At 40.2% G+C, this 22,603-nt stretch overlaps 2 protein-coding genes across 5 annotated transcripts in view; one reads left to right on the forward strand and one right to left on the reverse strand.

Annotated features, from left to right (window-relative positions):
* KIF18A (kinesin family member 18A) overlaps positions 1-1,363 on the reverse strand; it is a gene marked incomplete at its 3' end in the record, with an annotated part of 35,890 nt that extends 34,527 nt beyond the window's left edge. The window contains exon 1 of the mRNA XM_080617638.1: positions 524-1,363. Coding sequence (XP_080473764.1) covers positions 524-851 — 328 coding nt within the window. The 5' untranslated portion in view covers positions 852-1,363. The remainder of the gene's footprint in view (positions 1-523) is intronic.
* A 762-nt stretch (positions 1,364-2,125) lies between these two features.
* The window catches only part of METTL15 (methyltransferase 15, mitochondrial 12S rRNA N4-cytidine), a 102,498-nt gene continuing 82,020 nt past the window's right edge, over positions 2,126-22,603 (forward strand). For 3 of the 4 annotated variants that reach the window (XM_080618049.1, XM_080618052.1, XM_080618051.1), the window contains exons 1-2: positions 2,812-2,895; positions 4,271-4,550. In XM_080618049.1, coding sequence (XP_080474175.1) covers positions 4,287-4,550 — 264 coding nt within the window. In that variant the 5' untranslated portion in view covers positions 2,812-2,895; positions 4,271-4,286. Of the gene's footprint in view, positions 2,157-2,811; positions 2,896-4,270; positions 4,551-22,603 lie in introns of those variants that run through there. The other variant, XM_080618050.1, reaches the window with a different exon arrangement.

Consider the following 22,603-nt stretch of genomic DNA (forward strand, 5'->3'; position numbering starts at 1 on the left):
AGGCTTCATCTTTTACAGCTATAATTAGAAAACTATTAAAAAAAGAAAATTGCATTTACTTTTCAATTTTCAGTTCAAAATTTATTCACTGGCAATTTACCATGAAACTTTGCTTTCTCCCTGAATCCTAAGCTATCAGCTTATTGCAGGTAGGTTATTTCATTTCTCCACCACACTCCATTTGCCAATTAAAAGAACCAAGCTCTTAAAGAGAATCCAGAAAGCAGGCAGTGACACAGCTGCTTCTGGTTGAGTAACTCTTTACAGAGAGATCCCTTCATAAGCAAGCATATATCCAATAAAATTCTAAAGTGTATTACAGTCCTAACATGAAGTAATTTTCCAAATACAGCTTCCACAGGCAAAAAAGTCAGCCTCTCATATCCATAAATTCAAATAAAAATCTTTCTATTCTTTACATCTCAGCCTCTCTTAAGGCCCCTGCAGCCATCAGAAACAATGGTAGGAACTTGGAGGAATTCTGTAAAGTTTTTGAACTGCAGATGATAAACAGTAAAGTTACCTGTGCAGTTATATCCATTTAAGAAGCCATCGATCACGCTTTTGGTAGTATGCTCAAAAACTTCCAACTGGGTTGAGCTTTCCGCAAAAACAGCATCAAACACGAATTTCAGGTCTTTCTTTTGTCTTTTATTAATATCCCTATGGGTCATTTTCTTTCCGTGAAAAAAGCTAACTTCTTCTTCCTTTGGATCAAAGACCAATATATGCTGGTCAACAACATGAACGACCTTGGTAAAGTTGCTGTCTTTTTCCTTTTGAGACTCTGGACGGACACGGACCACCACTTTGACATGATTACAGACATCTTCTTCCTTAGTAGCAGACATAACATCCCTTTAGTCCCTCTTCTTTGCTTCCAGGACTCTTTCAGATCAAGCAGCTGAATCTTTCCTGCAACAAACAAAAACCAAAACAAAATGAAACAAAACCAAACCAAAACAAACCAAAAACAAACCAAAACAAAAGCAAAACCAAACAAAAAAACAAAGCTGGAAAGACTTTACATTTCAAGTATAATCTTTTGAATAGTCCGTGCTTTTAAATAGGACTAGCATCTTGCGCTTGTGCTACATCTCCCCTTCTCTCTGTTAGCTAGCCCTTTCAAAAGCACTGTAACTGGCCTGAAAAGATGATCCAATTCAGCACCGCTTTAAGAAAATGAATTAGCATTTCTCCGAGAAATTAGAATCATAGGTTAGGATTGGAAAGGACCTTAAGATCATCTAGTTCCAGCTCCCTTGCCATGGGCAGGGACACCTCACACTAAACCATGTCACCCAAGGCTCTATCCAAATTCTTAAACTTATTTCAATAATCTGAACTCGTAAAACATCTACAGTCTTTCCTTCATTTGAGAGCAAGGTTGCAGATATGCCACCAGGTTTCCATACGCTAAAGGAAGTGTTATGTTGCTTGGTTTTTTTTTTTTTGTCCTTAAATAAAAATCAGTAACTGCCTATCTACTTTCCCTGGTCTATTGGTTTACTCGCATTGGACGTGGGTTTAAAGAAACAGTTAAAGTGGGATTCATGTTAACATAATTCACAAAGAATACAAAAACACTCTCTACATAAGTCAAATTAGAGCTTCCTTTTAATAGGCCATCATAACTGACAGCTGAAAGTTGGCCACTCCTAACACCATACAGCGACTCTGTAGTAGAGTCTTGATAACGCTTTTGCAGCTTCAAGGCAAGCCGCCCCCTCTTTCAGACAAGTCACCTCACAAACACTGGGTTGACTGGAACACACCGGAAAACAAAGCCACAAACCGGACAAAACGCCCAGAAACAGGCAAGCGCGGCACAGCCCCGCCAGGCGCTCTCAACCCACCACAAACAGCCCTCCCCTGGCCTGCGCCACCGGATCAACTCCTCACCTCAGCCAAAGAAGGAGAAACGGATGGTCCCGACCCCCGCCCCGGCCACCACTCACCTCAACCCTGCAGCGCAGCAACGGCCGCTCCCGGCTCCCGCCGAATTCAAACACAGGCGTCCCGCCCCTCCCCGCCTCCTCATTGGCCGTCGCTCTCGTGACGCTCGCAGCGCGACGGCGTCGATGGTAAGCGCGTTGGTCGGTGTGCTTTGGGGCCTGGTACTTTGTGGCGTAGTCGCTGCCGGGGCGGGTAGCTCGGTAATGCCCCGTGTGGGTGTGCGGACCCTGGGGCTTAGCCTTTTCCCGTAGGGGCTGCGGGTGGTTGCTGTTGGCAGTGGCTCTGCTGGCGTGAAGGCGAAGTGGAAGTTGCTCGGTTTCCAGCCTTTTTGAATCTTAAGGGAGAGCGAAAGTTCTGTGAGGAGCAGAGAGGGCTGCGGCGAGGGGTGTGGAGGGGCAGCGGCCTAGTCCGCTGTGAGGGTTTTTTCCAGGCCTGGTAGGGCGGGCGGTTCTTGTGCCGTACACAAGGTCCCTTTTGTGTCCTGGCTTTTTTCTCCGGTGTGGTGCTGGGGACCCGGGGTGCCCTGGCCGGGGTGCGGATGGAGTGCCGCTTCTACAGTCATCTCTGAGGAAGAATCCCTGCAGAGTCCCGTTTTTGTCAGTCACGCTCGATGCAAGTCCAGCCTCAAGCTCTGCCCGAATGCCCCTTAAGAAAGTAACTTAAAGTGCTGTAAGAAAGTAATGCGGTTTTGCTGACTTGTAAGGAGAAACAAATCCTTCGGTTGTGTAGGCTGAGGCTGGTTGAAAGCAGTGTCCTCCTTGTGTTAACACCACTTGTTGGGTGTTCCTTCCAGCAATGTAGGGCAGTGGGAGTTGGGTGGGTGGTGGTGTTCATTCTGCTCATGTTTTCTGTGGAGGTATTGCAGTTCCTTGGAGAACCTTGGACCTGTGTTATGTCTGTGAGAGGTTATCTAGAGTGACACACGCTTTCAGATTTAAGGTGAAGGATCAGTGTTTTCCTCCCCTTGGTATTTTCTCCTGAATCTAAAAGCTGGGACTTAAATTGTTGTGAGATAACTTTCCGTGATCTTATTTACACAGGCAAAATAACATGTGAACCCTCTGGTTTGGTAAACTAAAGCACATAACAATTTGTTAGTTAACATAAGATTGCCCTTTGGCTAATAGTATAAATGTAGGGTGGCACTTCTTCAAATGCTTCAAATGCTTTTATGTCAAAGTTTGCAAGTTTGCTGTCTGGTGGGAGAGGTATGCAATGCAGTATTACAGAAGGTCTCAGTTCCATGAAGAAATCCAGAGATCTTACAAATAAAGCCATGTTATCACCTATGTTAAACTTTCTTACTTTTTTTTTTTTTTTTTTTAATGGAAATTAAATTATGCAGCCTTCTACTAGTTGGTTACTGGCTTGGTTCTGGAGTGGTTTAGACAGAGTGAAAAAAATCTGCAGTTCTCCGTGTAGTTAGACAAACCGTAGCTAAACACTTCAGTTTTCTCAGGGTTTTGAGTATTATTTCAGTTAGTTTTACTCTGGAGCATTCTTAGCTCTGGATATGTTTAAAGTATTGAGATGTAATACAGGGATTGTAGCGGTAAGACAAGAGGTAACAGGTTCAAACTTAAACAGGGGAAGTTCAGGTTAGATATAAGGAAGAAGTTATTTACTGTGAGGGTGGTGAGGCCCTGGCACAGGTTGCCCAAAGAAGTGGTGAATGCTCCATTCCTGGCAGTGTTCAGTGCAAGGTTGGACAGAGCCTTGGATGACATGGTCTACTGTGAGGTGTCCCTGCCCATGGCGGGGGATTGAAACTAGATGATCTTAAGGTCCTTTCCAACCCAAACCATTCTATGATAACAAACCCCACATATTTACTATATCTGTAACAATAAATTACAGCACAGTTTTAAATCTGGTTGTAGTATTTGATGTAATCATTCCCATTGTAACTAGAAATACAGAGAACTTGGCAACCAGAGTGCTGCTACTCAGAGCAAATGTCTAGTTTTGGAAAAATGGAGGGGTGCAACCTGAAAGTGAAGTTACTATTCTGGTTTGCTCAGATGCTGTTAGTCATTTAATGTTAAAGTCTCTGGGACATTGATAGAGTCCTGCCAGTGTAAGGGAAAAGAAGGCATTTCTTATGAAAGGAAAACCATTGTTGCTTGAATATGACTGATTGGCAAAATAACATAGAAATTTATGAAATAAGTTAAAGTAAGACATTCTCATTTAGAACTGCCCATTTAGGACTGTGTAATGCTTTACTTACACCATTTCCACTTTGTTTTTTAAACAAACCTACTGTTTTAAGTATCTGTTTCGGAGTAGTTCCTGACATCTACTGTTTTTCTAGGTTGATCAACTCCAAAATGTTATCTCATCGTCTGTGCCAAGTTTACAAATCTTTGGTTTTGAGCAGCTTAAAGCTGACTTCAATAGAAGTGGCTATTTTGGCCAGGAAGATCCATTCTTCAGCAAAAAAGCTGTCGGACTGTGAGTTAAAGGAACAAACCATCCAGAAATATGAACCTAAAGAGTTGCCTCAAAGTACGGAGAACAATGATTGTGGAAGATTGCACATACCAGTGATGCTGGAGGAGGTTGTTAATTGTTTATCCCCCCAGCCAGGCCAGGTGAGTTAAATGATTAACTAACATTTGTGATTCAGTAGCAGTCCAGCAGAAGAATTAGTGCAGTATAGGAGTAACTTTTGTTTAGAGGAATGCAGAGGTGATCTTTAAGAATCAGTTGCATGTTTTAAGGGTTCTAAAATTTTTGCAATTCGAATCAAGGTTCTGTATTCATAATAATAGAAATCTGGTATCTGTATTCCTGAATCCCCAAATAAGCAGTATTTGTTAAAGCTGTAGTAAGTATTTGAATAATCTCTTGCTTTTGTGCTTGTCTTTCTGGATTGCTCTTGTGTATTTCTAGGGTTGTGTTAATAATAGTAGCAGGGAGTTCTCTTGTGTGGTGTCATCAGTTTGTGATGTGCTGTTTTCTTTTGTATAAGAGGTAGTAACTATATAGGTTTTAAAAATCATCATAATCATCATCATACGTTGTTCAGAGATAGTTACTTCCATGGTTTTACCTGGTTTGAGGCACTGCATTTCCTTAGCATCTGCTTACACTGCATAATATGGTGCACAGTAGAGGTACAGTAGTTAGAAAATGACTGTGTATGGTACCAGAAACGGTTTAGCATCAGTAATGTGGGGAGTACTACAAGTCATCTTCTTTCACTGTTATTGTCTGTAAATATTCCTTGTGGTAGCTGGGTTAGCTCAGGTCTCCCTACACTGCAGTTTTGATGTATTGACATTCTACTGGTGTAAGGTAAGTATACTCGTACGCATTGCCTTTGCAAAAATGGTACACGCTGAAACAGTTTTCATCTGAGGTATCTTAAATAAAATAGTAAAGAGAAAGGATTTCTTACACAACTTAAATGCTTAAATAATTTTCATATTTCAGATGCTTTGCTCTGATTTTATCACTTTATATGTTAACTGCATAGAATCTTATTTAGGCTTATCAATAAATAGTTTCACTATAAAGACTGAAATGATCCATAAAGAAGTAGAAAGTTCAAAGTACGTGTTTATTTTTACTTAAAACCAGCATTGTCCAACAGTGGCAAAGGGATATAGCAAGTTTGAAGTGCATTCAGTGAGCAAAAAATTGTGGTCAAATCTTAGAATCCTAGAATAGTTAGGGTTGGAAAGGACCTTAAGATCATCTAGTTCCAACCCCCAGCCATGTGCAGGGACACCACTAAACCATGCCACCCAAGGCTTTGTCCAGCCTGGCCTTGAACGCTGCCAGGGATGGAGCATTCACAGCCTCCCTGGGCAACCCATTCCAGTGCCTCACCACCCTTACAGTAAAGGATTTCCTCCTTATACCCAATCTAAACTTCCCCTGTTTAAGTTTGAACCCATTACCCCTTGTCCTGTCACTACAGTCTCCGATGAAGAGTCCATCCCCAGCATGCTTGTAGGCCCCCTTCAAATACTGGAAGGCTGCTATGAGGTCTCCACGCAGCCTTCTCTTCTCCAGGCTGAACAGCCCCAACTTTCTCAGCCTCTTCATATGGGAGGTGCTCCAGTCCCCTGATCATCCTCGTGGCCCTCCTCTGGACTTGTTCCAACAGTTCCATGTCCTTTTTATGTTGAGGACACAGAACTGCGCACAATAGTCCAAGTGAGGTTTCACAAGAGCAGAGTAGAGGGGCAGGATCACCTCCTTTGACCTGCTGGTCACGCTCCTTTTGATGCAGCCCAGGATACGGTTGGCTTTCTGGGCTGCGAGCGCACACTGAATCCGGCTCATGTTCATTTTCTCATCGACCAACACCCCCAGGTCCTTCTCTGCAGGGCTGTTCCGAATCTCTTCTCTGCCCAACCTGTAGCCGTGCCTGGGATTGCCCTGACCCAGGTGTAGGACCTTGCACTTGGCATGGTTAAACTTCATAAAGTTGGCATCAGCCCACCTCTCAAGCATGTCAGGGTCCCTCTGGATGGCATTCTTTCCCTCCAGTGTATCAACTGAACCACACAGTTTGTGTCATCAGCAAACTTGCTGAGGGCGCACTCAGTCCCACTGTCCATGTCACCCACAAAGATGTTGAACAAGACCGGTCCCAACACCGATCGCTGAGGGGCACCAATCATTACTGGTCTCCAGCCGGACACTGAGCCATTGACCCCAACTCTGCATGCGGCCATCCAGCCAGTTCTTTATCCCCCAAGTGGTCCACCCATCAAATTGATGTCTCTCCAATTTAGAGACAAGTATGTCATGTGGGACAGTGTCGAATGCTTTGCACAAGTCCAGGTAGACGATGTCAACTGCTCTGCCCCTGTCCATCAGTTTTGTAGCCCCATCATAGAAGGCCACCAAATTGATCAGGCAGGATTTCCCCTTAGTGAAGCCATGCTGGCTGTCACCAAGCACCTTGTTGTTTTTCATGTGCCTTAGCATGCCTTCCAGGAGAATCTGCTCCAAGATTTTGCCAGGCACAGAGGTGAGACTGACTGCTCTGTAATTCCCTGGGTCATCCATTTTCCCCTTCTTGAAAATGGGGGTTATATTTCCCTTTTTCCAGTTGTTGTAAACTTCACCTGACTGCCATGATTTTTCAAGTATGATGGCCAGTGGCTTAGTAACTTCATTCGCCAGCTCCTTCAGGACCCGTGGATGGATGTTGTCAGGTCCCATGGACTTGTGTACGTTTAGGTTTTTAAGGTGGTCTCGAACCAGATCCTCTCCTACAGTGGGCCTAGGGTCTTCATTCTCACAGTCCCTATGTTCGCCTTCCAAGACTTGGGTGGTGTGGTCAGAGACTTTGCCAGTGAAGACTGAGGCAAAGAAGTCATTAAGAACCTCAGCCTTCTCCAAATCCAGGGTAGCCAGTTCTCCTGATATCTCCTGGAGGGGGCCTACATTGTCCCTAGTCTGTCTTTTATTCGCTAGGTACCCATAAAATCCTTTCCTGTTATCCTTAACATCCCTAGCCAAGTTTAATTCTAACTGGGCCATAGCTTTCCTAACCTGGTCTCTAGCTTCCCAGATAACATCCCTGTATTCTTCCCAGGCTGCCTGTCCTTGCTTCCACCTTTTATAAGCCTCCTTTTTCCTTCGAATTTTCCTCAGCAGCTCCTTATCCATCCAAGGAGGTCTCCTGGCTCTCTTGCTGCACTTCCTTCTAGTTGGGATGCAACAGTCCTGAGCTTGCAGTAGGTGACACTTGTATATCATCCAACAGTCTTGGGTCCCCCTGCCCTCTAGGGCTGTATCCCATGGAACCTTACTAAGCAGGTTCCTGAAGAGGCCAGAGTCTGCTCTGTTAAAGTCCAGGGCAGTGAGCTTGCTGCACGCTCTTCTCACTGTCCTGAGAATCTTGAATTTGACCATCTCATGATCGCTGCAACCAAGGCTGCCCTGGAGTGTCACATTTCCAGCAAGCCCTTCCCTGTTGGTGAGCATGAGGTCAAGTATGGCACCTCTCTCCTTATCAGCTCCTGATTTACTTGCAGAAGGAAGTTGTCTTCCACACAATTGAGGAACCTCCTGAATTGCTGGTGGCGGGCTGTACCGTCCCTCCAACAGATGTCAGGGTGGTTGAAGTCCCCCATGAGAACAAGGGCCTGTGAGCGTGAGGCTGTTCCTATCTGTCTGTAGGGTGCTTCATCTGCAGATTCCTCTTGATCAGGCGGCCTGTAACAGATCCCCACAGTAATGTCCCCCGTAGCTGTTCTCCCTTTAACCCTGACCCACAAACTCTGTTGACTGCTCACCCATCCCCAGACAGAGTTCCATACTCTCCAGCCTATCCCTAACATAAATAGCAACTCCCCCTCCCCACCTGCTGGGCCTGGCTTTTCTAAAGAGCCTGTAACCTTCCATTCCAGCACTCCAGTCATAGGAGCCATCCCTCCATGTTTCGGTAATGCCTATTTTATCATACCCCCATAGACATGCACACATCTCTAATTCCTCTTGTTTGTTCCCCATTGTACGAGTGTTTGTATAGAAGCATCTGAGCTGAGCTCCAAATGAAGCCGAGTCATTGGCTGGAGCGGCTGGAATATCTCTGCATTGCTCCAAGCATTTATTATAGGTGCTGGCAACTGACTGGGTGTGTTGGGATGCAATGATGCCCTCCTCCCCCAACACATCTAGTTTAAAGCCTCCTTGACCAGCCTGGCAAGTCTCCTACCAAAACCAATCTTCCCCTTCTTTATCAGAGCAGCTCCACCAGCCCCCAGTAGACCTGGCCTACAAAGTTGAGTCCCGTGTTCAAGACACCCAACCCCCTGACCATTTATTAACCTGGCCAATCCTCCTAGCCTTTTTGGGGTCCTCCCCTGTATCCTGGAGAATTGACGAAAAGACAATCTGAGCTCCAGAGCCCCTAACCACCTCTCCCAGGGCTCTGTAGTCCTTCTGTATGTTCTCCAGGCTACTGCTATCTATATCACTAGCACCCACATGGATCACTAGAAGTGGGTAATAGTCCGTGGGGCTTACTAGAGCAGGCAGCCTCTCTGCAACATCCCTGATCCATGCCCGTGGTAGGTAACACACCTGTCTTGAGACTGGGTCAAGCCAACAGATGAGTGTTTCTGTCCCTTTCAAAGTACGGTCCCCTACTACTACGACCCGCCGCTTTTTCCTGGCAGCACCAGCAAAGATCTTCTTTAGCAGTGCACCAGCTGGTTGTTTCTGGTGCGAGTGTTTCTTCATCAGCCCCCTGCAGCACAGCAAAGCGGTTCTGGGTGGGGACAACAGATTTGGGAGCAAGCCCCTTGATTTTAATTGTCCTCTTCCTCCTTTTTTTGTTGTTTTGTTTTTGTTACTGTTTCTCAGCTTCCTGGGTTAGAGGCCTCCTTCTTTCCTCCGTAAAATCTTGTGTGTTGCTTTGTGAGAACTTTTGTTTGGAAGACTGTATCATTTTAGGAGTTTTGAAAATGAAAGGGAATCAGAATAGTGTAAATACTGACACACAGACATTGCTCTAGCATGTGTCCTACTGCTGGAAATACCTGAACTAGTGAAATATCCTAGGAACTTTGAGTTCACAAATCTTACAACTATGATGAAATTTTCACACATTAAATGAACATACAAGTTGTGATGCTGTATTTGAAGCTATTTTTTCCAGTTGTGTAAGTTTCTATTTAAATAAGAATTGACTCTTTTAATAAACTGTTTGTTGATACAAAAAAACACTAACTTATTTGGCAACAGAATTTCCAAAAGAAGCTATTCATGATTGTGAACTGTGGAGAGTAGCTGTTGTTGTCCCTGAAGGCTTTTTGATAATTTAAATATTTATGAATGTAAACTAACTTATTGTTGAGGTAAGGTGTTTTCAGGTCTCTGTATGCGTGGTTTTACAGATTCCTGAGGTATTGGTGGACCACTAATGACGCATACAAGACAGCACAAGTGTGTTACCTTGAACAGAAGCATTTATAATATCACTAACCTGTCCAGCTTAACTGAAGCAGCACTTCCATGTTTTTTTAAAGACAGAGTAAATTGTCCATTTGCAGCACTTTCTGAAGCTTCAAGTTTTGAAAATAAGTAGTCTGCAAAAGGGTGCTGTGTTAACTGAGTTTTGATAGAGTAAGCACCAATGAAGTTTCAAACAAAAGTTAAGATTGTTTCTCACTGACAGTGGTGATACCAGTTTGTGTTAAAATGCATATCAACAGGGACTGTTGTATCGATTTATGTTTTTGAGGTTACAGTCATAACTTTGAAGTCTGTGAGCACTTTGTTTGGTGGGCAGGGAAGGTAATATTCTGATCGTGGATTTTGTTTGTCTGCTTGCTTCTATGCACACCAAGGTTTCCTTTACTTGGTTTTAACACGGTTATATTCTTTGTTGTAAAAAAGCTGATTTGGGCCTCTCTTTTTTGTGTCCTAAGACAAAGAATCGCCAATATAAAGAAAATCCAATTAGATGTACAATAGTTTCCCTTTGGTTTTGGTCAGTCGATGGGGTTTTCATTTTACTTATAGGGGACCCTAAGAAAATAAATGTTAGTTAAGAATGAGACACAGCTGAGATGAAGATGTTAATACCCTCCTAATGAATGTTCTTGTTGACTGTCTTTTCCTTTGTGGAATCCGTTTGTCAGGGGTTTAAGCAATAGCATTTCCACTTATCTTTGAATCTTTTATTGCTTTAGAGCTTGTTCCTACAAAGTCCCTGTAGAAGTCCTGTCTTTGAAGCATGCGTACAAATTCGTTTTTACCAATGTACCTCACTTCTCAATGGAAAGTCTGTTGCAATAAATCCACGCACAAGTAATTTCCTCTTTAAGTTTACTGTATTGACTAAACAACACTTTAGTCTTATCAGTCCACTAGTGTTCTTTATGTGTACTTGACCAGTGTTTTTGCAGTTGTCAGGGCAGCTTGAGTTTTCTCTGTTCTCTTAAAGAACCAAGCATATTTTCAGAGTGAATGTCTTTGCGCAACCAGAAGCATGTTTTCCTAATTTTCACCTTGCATTTTCTTATTTTTTCCTTTGCAATAGTCACTTGTTTTTTAACTAGAGGTGTGGATCTCTTCCACTTCGAAGGATCACTTCCACTAACGAAAAAGAATTTCGTTAACTGTGTGTTCTAGTGTGAATGAGAGAGGATGAAACTTTGTGATTTTAATTATTCTCATTGGGGTCTAATAACAAAAGTTCTTACAGGTTGCAGAGCTCTAGGAAGCTATTTTGATAGTGCTCAAGCACAAACAGGACACTTCTGGGTATAATTTTTAAATTCCAACTAGAACAAGAAGAAATCTGCCTGGCGGTGTTCAAGGCCAGGTCGGACAAAGCCTTAGATGACATGGCTTAGTGTGAGGTGTCTCTGCCTATGGCAGGGGGGTTGGAACTAGATTGTCTTAAGTTCCTTTCCAACCCTAACTATTCTATGATTTTATGATAAATGTTATACCGTACTCAGATTGTATGGGGAAGCCTGTAATCTGATGTATTTGTGGTTTTGCTTTAAATATAATCTAGAATAGACTAAAATGGAGAATCATTAAGCTCCAGGAGTGTTATATGGTTTATGATAGTTCTGAAAGCATTTTTTAATACCTGTAAATTAAATGGTAGGTGGTCAAACTTGAGGTGAGAGAGAAAGAATGGAACCATTCCCTTTTCTCCAGTGTTACAGTGGTTCATCAGAAATGGAGTTAATAGCATATGATGTTTTTATCACATTATGTGAACCAGTGTCTAAAAAAGTAAGGCAGTTAATTTTCCCCAGACTTTGGCTGGCATCATCTTGAGTTAGCTAGGACTTCTTGCAGAAGTATTGTCTTTGATTCTTTATAAAATTATTCAGATTATTTTTATTACCAAGCTTTCATTGAATGGGATATCCTCTTTGTCTTGGAAATAATCTTCTGGAAAGAGACATGTATTTCTTAAAATCATCAAGCTTTGCTATGAGCTTTCCAGTTTTCCAGGTACATATTTCGTAGTTTGCAGGACAGCTACTGTTTTCATGCATCCAAATGTCAAATGATTCTTTTTCAGCTGATGGAGACTATGAGCGTGGCCTTCCAAATAACAAGAGGAAGCATAAGACATTGCTGACAGTCAAATACTGGTCTTTTGTTACTGAAATGCTGCTTCAGCTCTGCAATTATTTTGAAGACAGTAGCCTTTCACCTCCTGAAATTCTGTTGCCACTGTTGGATGTTGTTGATCTGGAGCATAATTGTCTCCTTCCTATTCCACAGATCTAGTTAGTCAAGATGTCAGGATATTAGTTAGATGACACTCAGAGAAAAGTGAGGTAGACTGCTGGTGCACGAAAGCCAAGTCTGTTGTTTTGAAATTGTTGTGTTAGTTTCTTTGTACCCATGTCTGTATGTCAGTATTCCTTTTCTTTTTCTGCTTTACACTGAGTGTAAGCTCTTAAGGGCAAAAATAACCTTTCTCTGTGTAGCACCCCGCAGAGTGGACTTCTGTTTCGTGAGAAGGGTTTCCAAGTATCATGGTGTATAAATAGTTACATGGCTATGCTGGTGACCAGTGTACTTATTGTAGTACTTCCAAAGCCATCTGCAAATAATTTGTAATTGGAACAGCCCGTTTACACTAAAGGCTATCAGAATTGAAGTTTTCTGCAGGGTGTCCAAGATAAACAGGAACTGAAAAAGGACCTGGAAAAATTAATTCTGAGTTCCCGAGTTGTACAAGGTATTTTGTAGGATGCAACCGAAATGCCAGGGTTGGCATGGAATATTGATTGCATCATGAGATAAATGCTGAAATGCTTGTTTTGGAAAAACACAGCATTCCATGGACATAGTAATTGGTTTTACCATTTTAGCCTGTTTTCCACTGGACTTGTAAAATTCAAGTAGGTAGCATAAAGCAAATGGTTTATGTAGTGTTCTTTGTTGTAGAGATAACTTTGTGTTTGGTTTTTGCTTGTGGGAAGCATGCTGAAAATGTCTTTCTCTATGCAAATTGTACGGTCAATTTTTCTGTGGCAGCAGCACAGTGATTTATGTGGTGATTGATAAAAATAAGCTGTTGTAAAACTAGAAGAAGGAATATACTGGAATGTGCAAGAGGCAATAAATTAATATAGAGAAATTCTGAAGATAATCTGGGATTTACAGAGCACACTTTTTGTTCATGATACTTTAAGTGTTTCTGGGAGGTATTGAGAGTTATTTCATCTGATGATGTAGTTCCTGTGTACCCTTTCAGTCACGCTTCTCTTGCCTTGTTTTCTGGTTGTATATATTGTGAATGTGGGAAGAGAATGAGCCACGTTTCAGATCACAGCTTTGTAGGGAGATCTGTAATGAAATGTGTGTAGTGTGCATATGTATGCAAAGTATATTCAGTTCCTCCAGTGTGTAGTAGGACACTTGTTAAATAGAATGTCATGTGATAGGGAGCATTGTTTAAACTATTTGGCTAAAATCATGTTTCAAAAGGGATATTTTGGGGTGAAGTTAGCATTCGAAGGCAATGCATGAAAATGGAAAACATTTTCAAAAAGGTTTTGATTAATATGCACAAAATAGTCCCTCAAATACCTGTTATCATTTAAAGTAATCATTTAAAGTTTTCAAGTAAAGTAATATTACCTGGTTTTATGATTGTAGTGTCTCCATGAGGATTTGGAAAACCAGACCCCTTTTGCGTGAATTCCTTGACATATAACCCGTGGCTCTTTGCTGTGATGTTCCATCAAAAGTAACAAAGGAGGAGGAGTAGTATTTGACAGCGTAATAACAGCAAATGTCATACAAGTTTTACAATATCTGCATCTGGGTGAGTTCCATCACAAGATAGGAGAGAAGGGGACAGGCAAAAAAACAAGCCAGGAGATGGTTTTCATGAATGTCACTTCAGGGGATGGAGAAAGTCATAGAATCACAGATTGGTTTGGTTTGAAAGGGACCTTAAAGCTCGTTTAGTTTCAACCCCCTTGCTACGGGAAGGGACACCTTCCACTACCTTAGGTTTCTCAAGTTCAGTCATGCTGTTTAATTGTCAGAAGTCTCTTGCTTTGCTTTCTTCTGTAGGGGGTTCCCCAAAAATACAGGGATTGCAAATTCTTTAATGACAGATGAAGTGAAACATACACTGTATATTTGAAAATACTGCACAATGGTTTTCTGTTTTGAACCTAGTACTGCTGTGTGATTAGATTGTAATATCAGGAAATATGTGACATATTGGACCTGAATGGTGGTAAGATACAAATATGGTGAAGAAGTCCGTTCCAATTCTACTTCTTTAATACTCCCAAGATTTTGTTCTTTAGAGAGAAAGTAACTAAAAAATTTGTTCAAGTGGGAAGAATAACTCGATGGCTACAGCTGCACAGGGAAGAATGTTTTCGGTTGTAATTCTTGGACATGCGCCCAACCACCTCTTCTTCCCACCTGCAGCATGGCTTTCAGCAGGCATAGCTAAACGTTACCATCAGCAACAAGAAGACGACGGGTCTCACCAAGTTTGTTCTGCATCTGTCTTGATTGCAGTAAAGGAAGGGAAGCCTGCAGCTGCTCTCTCCAAAGAGATCAGCAAGGGACTTGGTCTGCCTACTGAGAGCACCTCCGCAGATGCACCAGATTTCATTTTATAGTAATACTGCGTTAGCTTGCTGTTGCCACTCTTACCGCATAACAAATGGTAGTGCTTCAGGAGACTATTTAAGATGCTGTGTTATAATAAAGTAAGATTCAGTGCTTTTGGGTGACTCAGCTTGTAATGACGCTGTATATGCTCTTCTTTTCTGTTGTGACAGCATTAGTCTTTGCACCTCTTGGGGAAAACTAATAAAATTTGCCAGAAAGTAATCTAAGCCCTTTAAATTTTAACTTGAGAGAGCCTGTGATTGCAGAAAGGGTGATAATTAATAAATGTAGCTACTCATTTCCTCCCGATCTAGTACTGTGTGTCTTATTTAGTCAGCCTTTTGGCTAAGCTTTCTTATTAAATATTTGTATTCAAGTTTGCAAACAGGAATACAGACTTTTTCTACCACACAAAATATTACTGGGAGTTTAAGATCACAATTGAAGTATGGGAAATATCTGCAGGGTTTTTTCTTACTTTCTTGTCTTTCAGTTTAAGATAATCATTGTAGTGAGTAGCTTTGCACAGGTTTGTTCTACATAAAGATAAAAGGTTAAACTACCAAATTTGATATTTAAAATTAACAGGTATCTAAAATCATCCAAATGTATGGTCTGATTTTATTTTAATATTTTTTACTTCTTCCCAGAGTTTTTGAGCACATCTTCATTCCAGTGATGTGTGTTGATACTCAGCAGCTTGGAAAAATACTGTTGTAATAATAGTTTCAGTTTTAAACACTGAAATGAACTAGTATTGTTCCAGGCTCCCACTTTATAGAAAGTTGCATTATCTAATGTCAAATTGCTGTAGACACCTGGCAGCCAAGACCTATCAAAAACATGTACATGGCTTTTTTTGGGTTGGCTAACCATAAATATTAAAGATTGGATTATATGTTCAGTTGAGCCTTTGTAAAAGTTTTATTGTATCTTAAGTATTTCCTCAGTTATAATTGAGGAACAAAGTTTCTTCTGAGGTAGCTGAGGAAATCGGCTCTGTCTTGCAAAGTCTGGTGATTAGCTGAAGTCATTCAGACATTGAAATTTTAATTTCCTATGGAGATCTTACTAATGGTGTGCTTGAGTCATAATGTCATTAAATCTAATTCCAGACAACATTACTCGTAGGGAAATGAGTAAAGTAAATAATGCATACTGAAGTGAGGTCTGCCAGAGCTGTCTAAAGGCAGGTGACAAAGGCAGGTGGTGGTGGTTTTTGTTTGCTTCTCTTACCTCTGATCTGAGAGGAGAGGGAGAAAGGGCTTGTGTGTTCTGTTGCTTTGAAGTAATTTACTCTTGGTTATATTTGTGAATGCTTCACTCACCTGAAAAGCAGTGTTTGGCTAGCAGGTTTCACACTACGCAAGGAATGCCACTTGGGTGTACACTAGAGGGTCTGGGATGCAGCTCGCTTTGCTTCTGGATGTATGAGGAATGACGTGGTTTACCAGCAAATGGACTTTTTGGACCTATAGTGGACCTACACTTGATGGCTAAGAAAGCTGTCATGTATTTTAAGATAAATTGCTCACGCTTACAAGTGGAGTAAGCATCAAGGTCTGCAGTGTTAGAAAATAAGTGAAGGCGAAAAAATAGTAACAGAGAAGAGGTAAAATGCCTTTTTTTTCATGTCTTTATAGAAAAAAATGTTCAGAAGTGAAGAGGGGGGTATCTTGCCTATTTCATCTTTAGCTGTAATCAGAAAATAAAACCCTTGTGAAGAAATACTTTTGAAATTAATTTTGAGGCTGTTGAGTGATTAGGATTGATGTGTGCTTCAAAATATATTCATAACCCTATTTCCCCTCTGTGTGGAATGATGTAGAGGTGATTGATAGCGGATGCAAGTTACTGAAATACTTGAATGTGCAGACCTAGTCAGTGATGTTACAGATGTTTCAGCTGAATCCTAGTATAATTTAGTAGCTTCCTCTGTTAGTGTGCTGATGACATGAATGTGAAAAATGGGTAATAACGGTTGCATTATGTTGAATTGTTGAGTAGACCAATACGGGAAAATAATTTTATATTGTACTAAATGCATTATGTGAGAAGGTTGTTTCCCAAATGCCAAATGTTTATTTAGATGTCTTTAACATTGGTTGTTAGACTTGGAGTGTAAATAACTTTTTCATCATTTCATATTCTCTGAAAGGTGCTTTTGGAAAAAATTACAGTCTAGTTGTGTTCCACTTATCAATCCTTGTTTTCTTAAATTGTAATCTTTCATGTAGATGAAAGACACGTACTCTGTAGTGCTGGTAGGAAGTATTTTTTGCTTGCAACTAAAATTCTTTATCGCTGTGTCCTTTATATGCTGCTTTCTCTTCTCTAGTAGATACCAGAAAAAATGGTTTGTATGGTGTAGTATATTGCAATTGGCAAAAATAGAGAAGTGTAAGATTTTTATTCTTTTTTGGTCATCTTTATTTTCTGGCAGGTGATGACATAAGGCATAAGACCTTTTAATTCTTCATGGTATTTTCACTGTCAAGTTCAGCTCTTGTATGCTTGATAAAGGTTTAGATGGGAGTTGTGACTAATACAATATATAATCTGTACCATGTATCTGCTCATGCATTTCGTAGCAGTATCACCACCATCACCTTTTTGGTGGTGGGTGCAGATAGGTAGGTTTTGAAAATGCATATGTTTTCAACACTTTGGAGTTTGCTGCAAGGAAGCTTGGAATGACTGCTTTGCTCTACAGGGGAACCTTGACCACTTTTTCGCCATAAATGCTTTTATTTTTCCGTAAAAGGAACTTTCCAGAAGTTCCTTTTTTTATTCGTTTTTCATTGTTAATTAATTTTATATTATAACATGGCACTGTTTTGTTGTTGATTGAAGTTAAGTTGACATTGAAACATATACTGGAATACTAAGTCATCTTTCATTTTCTGAGTTCCTTAGAGAGGAAAATGCAAATTGTAAGTTGTTTCAGAAAAGGAGGTAGGGGCTTCAGAATATCTAGGTGTCTGTGTATGGTTTGTGATTCTCCAGATTTGTAATAATATTTTTCCTTCTGTAAGGTAATAGTGTTGAAACAGTTACTAAAACCTAAAAAAATTCTCTAGTTTAAAAACAGATATGTCTGACTTACCTTATGAAAAAACATCTTTGCAAAATATTTTAAATTCTCATAAGAGGGAGGAAAGGTTGTTAATATGCTAAAGGCTAAATAATGCTTCTTGCTAAATTGCAATGGTATAAACATATCCTGATAAAAATGCAAGAATACTTTGGATCATCTTTGTTGGTTCAAGGATAATTTTTCTTATTTGCATGTGAATAACAGCAAAATGTATGTTTTAGTATTCTTTTTTCAGCTATGACCGTGTACAGTTTCTTAATTTATTTAGAGAAATACTAAAACCCTTCCAGCATTTTTCTAGAAGTAGATTTCTCTACTAACAAATCTTTGTTGCAGTCCCACAAGTAACCAACTTTTATAGCCTGTCTCACTGTGCCACAATGTTTAACAATCTATTTTATTTAAAATAATTTCAAAACCCCTGCCTTTTGGCAGGTGTACACAATAAGTATGCCTTCTTAATGCCTGTATATTTAACAGGGATCAAAGACAAATTCTTAGGTAAGTGTGAAAATAGAGATACCCTTTCTCTACATGGTACATGGTTGATCTACACGTGCAGTAGATAGGGCATAGTGGCAGCTGCGATAAACGGATTTGGCATAAATGCAAAGGATGCAGGAGCCTTATCCGTCGTAAGCCACATCTTGAGTCAACTAAGGAAGCAGTGCTTAGAACTGAGAAATATAATTAAAACTTATAGATACATGCTTTGGAAATAACCTAGAGTAGGTAGTCAGACTTTGCTTTTTAAAATTAGCCCTTGTTAAATGGCTTTGAGAAGCTGAGCATCTTTCAGCTTACATGAGGTATATACTCTTACTTGTAGCAGAGCAGTAGGTGTGCCCTGTGACAGAGCAGAAGAGGAGAAAGATTCACAGAAACTTTATTTTCTCATGGATAATTATGTGCTAGTATTTTGGTGATTGAAATGCTGATGTCATGGAGGAACCAAGGACTCAGATTGATAAATCTTTTGATCAAGGCCTTGAACTTATGAGGTATAAAAATGACAAAATGACCTTGGGAAATCGTATCCTGTTGAAAAGCTGTTCTTGGTAGAATGTAAAGCACTCCTGTAGTAGTAACCTCTTATTTGGCCGCAACTAGCACTTAATTAGTTGTGTAGGCTTTTTTCCCCGCAATATTGTAGTACTTTTGTCTTTAGAAAGCTTTCTAGTATACACAGCTTTTATAACTCTAATAGGAATCCTATGAATTGCATCATTTGGGACAATATCCAAGATACGATTCATTGTTATGTTTTAAGGAGTTATATAATGTTTGCAGCCTTATCTCTATTGTTTTATTATGGTGAGGTGATCTGATTGGGTTTCCTTTGTGAAGAATGTTGCAGGCACTGTTGGGTAATAAAATTTGCTGTACTTCTTGAATTCTTGGTGAGGCATTAAAAAGTTTACCTTCATTTTTGTGAATACTCTGGTATATGAATTTCTGCAGATGATCTGAGTGTGGCTTAGAATTTTGATCTGATACAGTAAAAACATGAAGAAGCACTTAGACAGTAGATTTTTATAACAGATACATTTTAACAGCTTTCCTGGCCTATGGAATGTAAATTAGCACTTGAGGAACATTTTTTTTTCTTTTCTTTTTGCTGTTCAGCTCCAGACTGTATTTACACAACTACCAGTCTAACCATCACAGTGGTCTGTATTTTATATTCAATCTTAACTCTTCCACAAGAAGGTTGACTGGAGTATTGTGTAATAAAACTGTTACAAATGACTAAATTATACACACAAAACATGGATCTTGGCTCATCAGGCATCATTTATATCCTCTATTTTCCAGTTTGTATTTTTTGTATTTGTAGGGGTTTAATAATGCAGTAGAAGACATCTGAATGGTTTAGTTGTCACTTATAGTTCTGGCACTGAAAGGTTTCCCAGATTGCATCAATTGTTTCTGTATTTTGTGAGCTTTCTTTGGAAAATGCTTTTAGATAATATTTGAAAAAATATTTTTTACAGCATGATTACATTTAAAAGTTATATTTAAAAAAATACATTAAAAAACCCAAACCACTTTGCTTTTAACACAATATAGGGTTCATCTGCATTAGCATTTCTGTTCTTGAGTAAAGAATCTGCTTTTAAGAAAATGTATTGATTGTCCCTGCTTGAAGCAGATTGTTCACATTGCAGTGCACAAACTGGATTTCTTCAAACTGAGCCAGGAGATGGATTCTGAGAATGCACCTTGTGCTCCAGCTGTTGATAAATATTCAGCCTGAAGAACCAAAGTGGAAATGGAATGAATTAAATCCCACTGGCATGCATGTAGGGTCTCTCTTTTGGAGAACTTAGAGGTGTATACCAAAATAATGCTTTAGGTGCCCAAGTGGAAATGCCCCTTTTCCTAAGAGGTTAATATTTTGAGTTAAATATTTGATTGAAAGCACACACTGGAGTGACATCCACTCGCAGTTGTTGAGGTCACAGCAAACCAGATCTGAGTTCCTGAGCTTTGCAGCCAGAAAAATGAGAACCAATAATGTGACTTACCTGCTTGGTTTAGTGAGCTCCTGAAAATCACACGAGAGTCATGTGGTGGAGTTTCCCAGTGTTCATCTATCAGCTGAACGCATTTTTTAATTACCATGTTGTATATTGCAATTTCTGATATTGCTTCTCTTTTCAAAAGAAAATTTGGATTTAAATGGTTGATTTGTTCCTGCAAGGTTTGCTGGAAGAGCCAGGCTGAACAGCTGAGCCAGGCTGAACAGCTAAGCCAGTGAAATGTCTTGCTGCCACTGAAGGGGACAAGTCCAGTTTACCTGTGCCCCAAGCTCTGTGTTACCTGTGCCCTATGCTCCTGTCCCTCCCTGACTATTCTGCAAATCAGCTAAACATGCTAATATGGGAGAAAACAATACAGCTTTTTCCTTCTGTTTGAGTTTCCTATGCCATGCTGCTAAGTTAAATTGGAAGCTTAGTGTGTGATCTCCCTGTCCATGGCAGGGGGGTTGGAACTAGATGATCTTAAGGTCCTTTCCAACCATAACTATTCTATGATTCTGTAATTCTAAGTACCTAGTAAGCACCAGTGCTTGGAGAAATTAACTAGAAGAAGGAAGACTTGCACATGAGAATATACTTCAGAATTGCTTGCTTTTTGCACATATCCTCCCCTCAGTACTTGTGAAACTATAGCTTTAGTCAGTGGCAGGTTGTTGTTCTCCGACTTTGCTGTGAGGAGATGAAATATACCTGTTCCCAGTGAAGTTACAGCTTTTTCAAAGGTAAAAATTAATGTTAAATACTGATATTTGTAGATCCTATTGTAGGTTCTGGGGAAAACATGCTTTAATTTAAGAATCTCTCTTAATTGCAACATTCATGCTCATTTTAACTGTCAGGACCGTTACCTGTTCCACTCTTTAAGCCAAAAATACAATTCTGAGTTCTATTTCAAGTTTGTCTGTTGCTGTCTTGCCATAGGGCTCAAGATATCTCAGATGCACTGCCCATGCTGCTATTTGAATGTACATTTTTCCTTCCTCCCTTGCTCTGCTGGTGGTGCAGACATAGAGTGAGCTCACACAAGAACTGTCAGTTTACTTGTAATTGTCTTCAGATCAATAAGGAAGCTGGTCCAACCTGTGACAACAGGGCCTGTGTGCATCTAGAGCTGAAGATGGTAGTGAGCAGCCAGTTGTTTGGAGAAACAGTGAGATGTTTCCATCAGTTTGTACATAAGGACTGATGGGATTCTTCTCAATAGGTTGCTTGTCTTGGGCCTGGACACCTCTCACCCACTGTAAAGGTTCCACCTATATTGGGACTATCAGTAGAATCTGGGAGAGCAAGAGAGACAGCTTTCCTTTCCCAAGATCCTGAGCTTGGCAGCTTAGACATCATAGCCTGAGCATCCACAACGAACAACTGAGAGAGAAGTCTGGAGGTCCATGAGAATATCAGTAGAAGAGTTTTTCACTCAGGGTTATCCTCCCATTATTTGTCCTTCAGAACTTGAAAATGCCATTAATGCTTAGCATGATGATGATTGTAAAATCTAAGCAAACATGTTTTTTTCCCTGAACAGGAAAATGGCTGAAGGCTTTTTGTCACTCTTTCCAATCCTCCTCCAATCAGCTGAAGACCTGACTTCTGGCATAAAAAAAATTCAGCTGCCAGTTGTTAAAATTACTCAGGACTTTCAATTGGCAGAAGACAGGATCTTTCAATGAAAAATGATAGATATGTTATTAGTAACAATTAATGCTACTTGAGCAGCTTATAAAAAAGCAGACCTAAAATCTGCTGCTTCAGCTTCAAACTGTACAAAGCATTATTCGTATTTTGATTTTTTGAGATTTTTACCTGAAATGGAGTTAAAACAGTGCTCCTGAAATTCTGTCCTTCATAAAGCTGTTTGAGCAGTTGTGTCAGTATGTACTTTTGGTCATCTAAATTTAAAACAAGGTTTTTGCTAAGAAGGTCAATGAAACTACTTTCCTTTTTGATCTTGCATCCTTGTGGGTGCCTGGCTAGTTCTTCTGTAAGAAAAGTTTGACTGGATGAGTCAGTGCACTGAGTCATACACAGCATGAAGCCTGTAGTGCTCTAGACTAACTAATTGGTAACAGTCTCAAATTTAATTAAAGCACAGTTGTCAGCTCAGTGTTACTGATTGACATCCCACTGAAGTATTTTTGTTTTAGCAACTTGCATTAATTGTTCATTGCTGTTAAAATTTGTGTGGTTTAAGATCTTGCTTCTGTTGAGTAGATGCCATTGCCATTATCTTTTACTACCCTCTTTGTGATTTTTTTTTTATAGTACTTTGCATCTTTTTTTTTCCTGTTAGGTCACATATTTGGTAATTATGCTCTTTACCCTGCCTGTGGATTTATAGATGTTTACAGTCCTTTGAGGATTTTTTTTTTTTTTTTTAGTTCATTAAGAACTGTCCTGTTAGCACTGATAATTA

This window comes from Psittacula echo (assembly GCF_963264785.1).
Source record: "Psittacula echo genome assembly, chromosome: 5".
NCBI lineage: Eukaryota > Metazoa > Chordata > Aves > Psittaciformes > Psittacidae > Psittacula > Psittacula echo.